The sequence below is a fragment of the Neltuma alba genome, unplaced genomic scaffold (genome assembly GCF_004799145.2).
Source record: "Neltuma alba isolate B1F8T4 unplaced genomic scaffold, ASM479914v2 tig00012964_pilon, whole genome shotgun sequence".
Classification (NCBI taxonomy): Eukaryota; Viridiplantae; Streptophyta; class Magnoliopsida; order Fabales; family Fabaceae; genus Neltuma; species Neltuma alba.
Genome location: NW_021637323.1, coordinates 554 through 9445, shown reverse-complemented (window position 1 = coordinate 9445; position 8892 = coordinate 554). Strand labels below are relative to the sequence as shown.

Genomic DNA, 8892 nt, shown 5'->3' with positions numbered 1-8892 from the left:
ATGGCTTCTTCAGATCCAAATCAAAAGCCAACTTCTTCCACGCCCTCCTCCACCTCACGGCCACCACAAGGTGTGAAGTTCGCGCGGCGAACTTCCAGCGGCAGAGTCGTTAGCCTCTCCCGAGATGATGACATTGACGTCACAGGCGACATCGCCGGTCAAAATGACTACATCAATTACACCGTCATGATGCCGCCTACGCCGGACAACCAGCCTGGCACCTCCGATTCCAAGACCGATGGTGCCGGCTCTTCACGATTAGCGTCTGAGTCTCAGCCGAACCGCAGAGGCAGCAGCGGAGGGAGTGCGGCGAAGTTTGATAGAAGAGTGTCGATCTTGAATTCTGTGAACAACAAGTCGATGCTGTCGAGGAGTCAGACTCAGGATTTTGATCACAACCGGTGGTTGTTCGAGACGAAGGGGACATATGGAATTGGAAACGCGTATTGGCAGGACGATGAGTACGGGGAAGATACTGGAATGAGCATGTCGGATTTCATGGACAAACCATGGAAACCTCTCACTCGGAAAGTTGGTGTTCCTGGAGGTGTTCTGAGCCCTTACAGGTAAATCAACTAAAAACATTTCAATTATTTTTTATTTTAGTTCATCACGAAACGTATAATTTTGGGTAATTGTGTGGCTTCACTGGAGAATTAGCAAATACAGAGAACTGCATATAGTTCTGTTCAGTTTAATCGCAATAGCAAAGCTTTGTAGAATATTTATTACGATAATACTCGATACTCGATTCTTTGATTCTTGTCCAGTTGATTTGAACATTTAGGTCTGTTATTTGTTCTTCTTTTCATGCATGGTGATTGTATATTATTGCAGGTTTAATGTTCGGATTTCTTCCATTGAAACAGGGTATTGGTTGTCATCCGTATGATCTTGTTATTTTTCTTCCTAGGATGGCGTTGTAGGAACCCGAATTACGACGCCATGTGGCTTTGGGGAATTTCAATTGTCTGCGAGATCTGGTTTGCTTTCTCTTGGCTTCTCGATATCCTTCCCAAGCTCAATCCTGTAAACAGAAGTACCGACCTGGAGGCACTGAAGGACAAGTTCGAACAGCCTTCGCCGTCGAACCCGACTGGTCGATCAGACTTACCCGGCGTCGATCTTTTTGTTTCTACCGCTGACCCTGAAAAGGAACCACCTCTCGTCACCGCCAACACCCTCCTTTCAATTCTCGCCGCTGACTACCCAGTCGAGAAGCTCAGCGCCTACATTTCTGACGATGGTGGTGCTATACTCACCTTTGAAGCCATGGCTGAAGCTGCCAAATTTGCTGAGGTACGTTTAAATTTGATTTTTAATAGAGGAGTGCAACCCGAAATCTTAACGGCTACGCCACATGCGTGTAAAAATTACTATAAGAATTTATAAAAAATTCTCTTTTGTGGCATGGCTAGATTTTATACATTATACACAGAAGAGCCAGCTATCAATGACCATGCAAATTCACACGTTATAAATTTTTCCAGTTCCAAATGCCAAACAATAAGAATTATTCAATCAAATACGTTCAGGGAATGCTTTACTCAATTTGAAACCGGCTAAGGTGAATAATGATTTACCACTACGATGAATTAACCCCTCTGTTTTTGTATGTGCCGACAGATTTGGGTACCATTTTGTCGGAAACACGAAATTGAGCCTAGAAATCCTGACGCTTACTTCAGCTTAAAAACTGATCCCACGAAGAACAAGAAAAAGCATGACTTCGTCAAGGATCGTAGATGGATCAAGAGGGAGTATGATGAATTCAAAGTGAGGATCAATGGGCTTCCAGAGGTGATTCGCAAACGAAGCGAAATGTACAACTCTAAAGAGGAGATAAAGGAAAAACAAACAGCCAGAGAGAAAAATGGTGGGAATTTGCCACCAGATCAACCCATCAATGTCACAAAGGCAACATGGATGGCTGATGGCACTCATTGGCCGGGAACTTGGTTCAATTCTACAGCTGACCATGCCAAGGGTGACCATGCTGGAATCTTGCAAGTACTCTGGATATATACGCGCGCGCACAATCTTGCTTTTTGAGTGTGAATTTATAAAGGAACACAATCAAAAGATACTCACCTTTTGATCTATATGGAGGATGAACACGTAAAAGAAAGACGTGTTTGTATCTGACAAGCGTCAGAGATGTTCAAGCCAGACATCATTCTACGCATAAATTAATGCTATGGATTTTGTCGTATCTCAGTTTTCATGCATCCAAGATTAACTTATCATGTGATTATTTTCAAAATAAATTCCTAATCCTAAGTCTTCCTCATATTTGTTACTTGTAGATAATGTGTAAGGTCCCAGAATTTGATCCAGTAATGGGAACTGCAGACGAAAAGAGATTGGACTTCACAGGTGTAGACATCAGACTCCCCATGTTTGCTTACGTTTCTAGAGAAAAACGACCAGGATATGATCATAACAAGAAAGCAGGAGCCATGAATGCCTTGGTTCGAGCCTCGGCTATATTGTCCAATGGAGCCTTTATTCTTAACTTGGATTGTGACCATTATTTCTATAACAGTAAAGCTGTAAGGGAGGGAATGTGCTTCATGATGGATCGTGGTGGTGATCGCATATGTTACATACAGTTTCCTCAGAGGTTTGACGGCGTTGATCCCTCTGATCGATATGCAAATAATAATACAGTCTTCTTTGATGGTAAAAGCCCCAGCCTCTCTCTCTTTTTCTCTACACACACACACACACACAAATATTGTTTACCGTAATGCGTGTTTTACTGGATATTGGTTGTAACAATCAACAGGAAATATGCGGGCACTAGATGGTCTGCAGGGTCCAATGTATGTTGGGACAGGTTGCATGTTTCGGAGATACGCACTGTATGGATTTGAACCACCGAGGTTCTATGAGCACACAGGCGTGTTTGGGAGAGTAAAAACCAAAGTAAACCGAGATGTACTACAGGCACGATCACGAGTGGATGATGATCGGCAGCCTCTGAACTCTGATTCGGACTCAGATCTTGGATTTCCCCAGAAGTTTGGTAATTCTACTATGTTCACAGACAGCATACCTGTGACTGAATTCCAAGGCCGACCACTAGCTGATCACAAATCTGTTAAGAATGGTAGACCACCAGGATCGTTACTCAAGCCACGTCCTCCTTTGGATGCACCCACTGTTGCTGAAGCCATAGCTGTCATCTCTTGCTGGTATCGCATTATGCTAACTAATCTCTTTCTTGACTCTTCATTAAACTATCCACCAAAATCTGTTCAATGTTTGTTGATATACCCATGATGTTTTTCTTGTGTATGGACCCGCAGGTACGAGGACAAAACTGAATGGGGGGACAGGGTGGGTTGGATTTATGGGTCAGTGACAGAGGATGTGGTGACTGGCTACCGGATGCACAACCGTGGGTGGCGGTCAATTTACTGCATTACAAAGCGTGACGCTTTTCGCGGCACGGCTCCGATCAATCTGACTGATCGGCTTCATCAAGCTTTAAGATGGGCTACAGGCTCAGTAGAAATCTTCTTCTCAAAAAACAACGCCATATTTGGAAGCAAGCGCCTCAAGTTCTCGCAAAGAGTCGCATATCTCAATGTGGGCATATACCCCTTCACCTCTATATTCTTGGTTGTCTACTGCTTTCTCCCTGCACTCTGCCTCTTCACCAACAACTTCATAGTTCCAGGCCTAAACGTAGCCTTCCTTTTGTATCTTTTCTCCATCACCGTCTGCCTTGTTCTGATCTCCCTTCTTGAAGTGAAGTGGTCAGGCATTGCCCTTGAGGAATTTTGGCGAAACGAGCAGTTCTGGGTCATTGGTGGTTCTAGTGCTCACCTCGCTGCAGTGTTACAAGGTCTGCTAAAAGTCATAGCAGGCATTGAGATTTCCTTCACTTTAACATCTAAGTCAGCCGCAGATGAAGACGAAGACATCTACGCCGATCTTTACATTGTGAAATGGACAAGTCTCTTCATCGTGCCACTAACCATTATATGCATCAACATCATAGCTATGGTAATAGGATGCGCAAGGACCATATACAGTGTGATACCACAGTGGAATAGGCTATTGGGAGGCTTGTTCTTTAGCTTATGGGTTTTGGTTCATATGTACCCTTTTGCTAAAGGTTTAATGGGCAAGAGAGGAAGGGTTCCCACAATACTTTTAGTGTGGCTAGGGCTGCTTTCCATTATAATTTCATTGATCTGGGTTGCAGTAACCGCAGGTGGGAATAGTGATCAAGCTGGAGGAGGCAATGTCCAAATATGATGATGACAAGGGAGAGTGAATTTTGAAATATATCTTTATATATTTATGACATGAAACCTTATATATTGTCCAGCAGGTGTTATGTGTTTATTATCAAGTAACAGAGTATGATTGGGAAGTTAACTAACATTGTATATACACAAGTGGGGGGGAAATTCTGATTATGTATATTTTACAGCTGAGAGAGCCTGAGAGATTTTCTTGTTCGGTTTAAAATTAAATTTGTTAAATTTTGACTGTGCCAACAAAGATAGAAGATCAAGGAACTCAATGCATTATTAGAAAGTTGAGGAATAATTTTCATATTTGTTTTACTTTTCAGCATAAGAATGTATCTTGATGTATATGGTTGTCTTTCAGACCTTTAAATAGCAGGTAAAATAATTCAATCCGTTTCATATCCTTTTCATTTATTTTCATGGAATTAACAGTATAAAATTAAAATTTATAGCAAAGACAGTTAAGAGCTAACAGTATATCATACACACAAACGAAACATATCAAGGAAAACAATATGGTATGCAATATGCGTTAGAAAAAAAAGGTAATTCGGTCCGTATAATTTGCATCACCAATACTATCTTTGATCCTTAATGTAAAACCTCATTTGACTTTTACTTAGTTCTAAATATAAGACCCCAATTCACTTTGTCTCTCATTTTTTCCAAGGCATCTTTCTAATAATAATAGTTTTAACCAATATACTTGATTAGTAAAATTTTAGAAAAGATAACCTATTTATTACAAATACAACAATAACAAAGTTTTATTCCACTAGATAGGGTCGGCTACATGAATCGCACGACGCTATGTGATTAGTTAATTAATTATTATATTTAGGACAGGAGGTAGTATAATGTAATTGACTAAATTGACAAACAAATCTAGTTTACTTTAATTTCATGCCAAAAAAGAAAGGAAAAGAATCTAATTAAATAACTTGAATCAGTTATCATTCAATAGGCATTCGAAAACGACACAAAGGACAGATACCATCGCTCTGCAGCCATTCAACAATGCAAGCTTTATGAAATAAATGCGAGCAAGGCAAACGAGTAACTTCTAAGAATCCAACTTTGAAATCTTCCAAACAAATCGCACAGTTACTTATTAACTTTTCTTCTTCTTCTTCAACCTTCACAGTTTCCAATTCCTCAATAAATGATTTAGTTGCAGGCACTGCCATAAGACTTTGATTCGCCAGGGCTTCCAAAGATGCCTCCGCAGCCTGATGATAGGAATCACCAGTGGGGATCAGAATGATAACACCAAGTTTTAACAACTTCAATAACCACAGCCATGAACAAGATCTTCTGGTCTTTATGAGTATTATTAAGCATGTTTCTTGCAGAATCCAAGATCTTTCTTGCCATGCATCTGCCGGAGAATGAAGGGATACCAAAATGAGAAGGAATAAGGTTTGCAATTTGATCTATGGAGTTCTTTGAGATGTTGAAGAAATCATGTGTTGTGGAATATGTATTAACAAGGGTTGAGCTTTCAACTCGTGTAGGATCCAACATTTGCCAGTCCCATACTGATTTAGCAGCTGTGATGTTGATGTATTGATCATCATCATTAGGAGGATTAATGGGGTAATTATTGGGATCAGTAGGGATAATTGTGCTTAGTGGATAAAGAACTTCACAATTATATCTAACTCTAACACGAGAAGGAATATTCATTGCCTTTTAGAACCTTTTTTTTTTTTTGGGGGGGGGGGGGATCTGAGTAGGATCAGATGAACTGGAAAGAAAAGAGTGTTCTAAAGGAAAGTTGAAGAAGAAAATTGTGATGAGGAGGATTTGATTTATAAAGAGAGGAGTAGGCCGATATATAGGACTAGGATAACAATAAAAGATTTTGAACTTGTAAAGGATTGAGATAAATGTTTAGAGAAAAACTTGATTAATAAAGGGATAATCTAAAGAGAAGATCTAAAACAAATCATGATAATATAAAAATAAGTCAATCGAATTTGATATTTTATTGCGTTTTAAAAGATAACTTATTAGATTTAAACATTAATATATTTGAATTTTTATCTCGCTTTTTTCACTTTCATAGTATTTTATATGTTGAGATAAAATAATTTATAAATATTTATTAGTGGCGAAGCGTGGAATAAGAGATAAAACTTAATCATAATTTTACTGATTTTTATTTTCTTCATAAAAAAGTATGTTTGAACATTTGATATTACTGCAGGCAAATCATCTATTAATGTAACAACAGTGCACAGTTAATTTGCACTGTGTATTAACTGAAGTATTCGAATTATTTTTAAATTATCAATTGATAAAGCAATTACAATTTTCTATTTTAAAAATATTTTTTTACGATTTTCCCAAGCAATTATAAGTTTTTGCCTTTTTTTTTTTTTAAGAGTGATCTGTACGTCTATATTATTGTATCGATTAAGAATGTTTAAAACAATATGCATTTTTGTTAATAACTAATAAACCAATATGTAATATTTAAAGTCCTTAATTTTCGCAATATAAATAACTTTAATTCAATGTTCAAACGTCTCAAGCAGTTAATTTTTTCCGACTAATTTTTAGACTTTTTTTTCTTCATTCTATCTATGGGTAGTGAAAAGCATTGATTAATGAAAAAGAACATGTTAGCACAACAATTGTATTTCGAAACTATCGCCTATTGGTACTCTAGGATTGCAGGGATTTTCCGAGTTCACATATAATATTTAATTGCATTGTTACTGCTAATTATTTAGTTTTCCCCAAAAAACAATGCTAATAACTGATTTTAGAACGAACTTTTAAAAGGATCAGCAATAACTTGCTTAGGATTCTTTATTCTAATAAATTGTCTAACGATTATGTATTTGTTGAACCGTTTTAATTTTTTTTAATGTGTTCTCAATTTAGAGTCTATGCAAGACCTTCACGTCCATCAAGGAGAGTTAATAAGCATTCAGGTAGAAACATCCCAAGATTTTCTTTGTAAATATACATATACATATATATATATATATATTATAATATATATATATATAACGTATCCTTTATTTCACCTTTGAAATTCAAAGGACTTATAGTTAATTTTCAATCCAATCAACTACAACCTACATACTGCCCAAATGTACAAATGTCTCTTGAGGGTAAAGAGACAAGCCGAGCCATTCAAGCTTTTGAACTCTTGTGCTTCTGAGGAACAAATCGGACCGCTTGCTTGTTAAGATCTAACATCTTCACTGTCCCATCATCCAAGGCAACACTAAGCTTTGAAGTACCTTTAATTATGCCAGTGACTGCTCCTTTGTTCCTGGTTAAAACAATCAAAAAAGACACAAGGGAAGGGACCGATTCCATATCAGATTCCCTACTCTAGTTTTCTTGCTGTTATAGCTACAGCAGTTTTGTGGAAAAGCAGACGATTAACATCATTACAATGAAGTTCAAAAGTATGATTTGAATTCAAGAGATAAAGAGTAAGTTATGAATGATAAAATTTGGATGCAAATTTTTGTTTTTTGGGGGGGGGGGGGACCATTTTATCAGCTAAAAAGTGGAGTTTCAAAGAGCACATTAGGGAGGATAATTGTGGCAATGGACTAGTTTGGCCTGTGATGAATTATATGATTCATACGCTATTCCCTCCTACATCGAATTTGCAGAATCAGTGAAAGGATATGAGACGCTCACCAAGAATTGTCAGATGTCTGATGAACTTCAACTCTCTTGCCGATTGCATCTTTACCCAATTTCATCAATATCCAGTTCGCATCCATTATTTCATCCATTTGAGTGTTCTGATTTGAATGCGTTACGTCCTCGTAATGGAGAGATGCTTTATTCGTCAATGGTGAAGGTCTCTTCCTTTTTGACCTCTGACCCTTGATCACACTCATCCCCTCCCAATAAGACAAATTTTGATTTTCAATGCCAGGTTTCTTGAACTTGATCCTCAGCAAGGGTTTAGAATCTTTGGGCAAAGAATGTGAAGGTGTCTGATACTCATTGTCATCTGATTCATCATTTGAACCAAATCTCCCCTCTGGAGGCCTTCCCAAAGACGTCCTCTCACCTCCCGACATTGCTGCTCCATTTCCAACTTGATCAGCTATTCTTCAGAACTACGTTTTTCAAGCAAGATGCGAGGTTGCTCTAAAGGAACAGCTTCACTTTCCCCAGAAATATTACCTCTGAGATTTCTCTCTCTTCTAAAAACCTTCAATACTTTTGATTGACGAGTGTCAACCCTGCTCCCTGCAATTCATATGAACCCAGGTCAGATGGTCTCCAAACGCTAACCACCGGAATAATGGACAGTAACATCCAATGATATACTGATGAAAAGATCCGCTTTTCTCTTTCCACAAGCATATATATTAGTTGACAAATGTGACATTCAATTTCAACCCAAAAATCCCATGATAGAAAGGAAACGGATGCAACAGAAACCCAAATGATCATCCATGAAGAACACACAGAAAGCAGAATCATTGTTCATTGCTACTTGGCATAACTACACATTATAACAAGTGAAAATTGATTTAAAGATTATTCTCTGGTGTACGTCTACTACATTTCACCGGGGCTTTTTCACGAGGGATCTTAAATAAGAGATCCACCATAGCCCGCGTTCACATAATAATAT

The 8892-nt window shown here is 38.3% G+C and overlaps 3 protein-coding genes across 3 annotated transcripts; 1 reads left to right on the top strand and 2 right to left on the bottom strand.

Moving 5' to 3' along the window:
* On the top strand, positions 1-4269 carry LOC114733042 (cellulose synthase-like protein D1). Its single transcript, XM_028920453.1, has 6 exons — positions 1-566; positions 870-1299; positions 1627-2010; positions 2307-2682; positions 2789-3197; positions 3312-4269. Exons 1-6 carry the CDS (start codon positions 1-3, stop codon positions 4267-4269), a joined length of 3123 nt encoding a protein of 1040 aa, XP_028776286.1.
* Positions 4270-5221: 952 nt separating this feature from the next.
* LOC114733076 (E3 ubiquitin-protein ligase TTC3-like) lies at positions 5222-5954 on the bottom strand. Its single transcript, XM_028920485.1, has 2 exons — positions 5562-5954; positions 5222-5497 (listed from the first exon to the last, which is right to left on the bottom strand). The coding sequence occupies exons 1-2, from the start codon at positions 5952-5954 to the stop codon at positions 5222-5224; spliced, it is 669 nt and encodes a 222-aa protein (XP_028776318.1).
* Positions 5955-7311: 1357 nt separating this feature from the next.
* LOC114733072 (uncharacterized) lies at positions 7312-8351 on the bottom strand. The gene is made up of 2 exons (XM_028920481.1): positions 7938-8351; positions 7312-7557 (listed from the first exon to the last, which is right to left on the bottom strand). Exons 1-2 carry the CDS (start codon positions 8327-8329, stop codon positions 7416-7418), a joined length of 534 nt encoding a protein of 177 aa, XP_028776314.1. The 5' UTR covers positions 8330-8351; the 3' UTR covers positions 7312-7415.
* Positions 8352-8892: the final 541 nt, after the last annotated feature.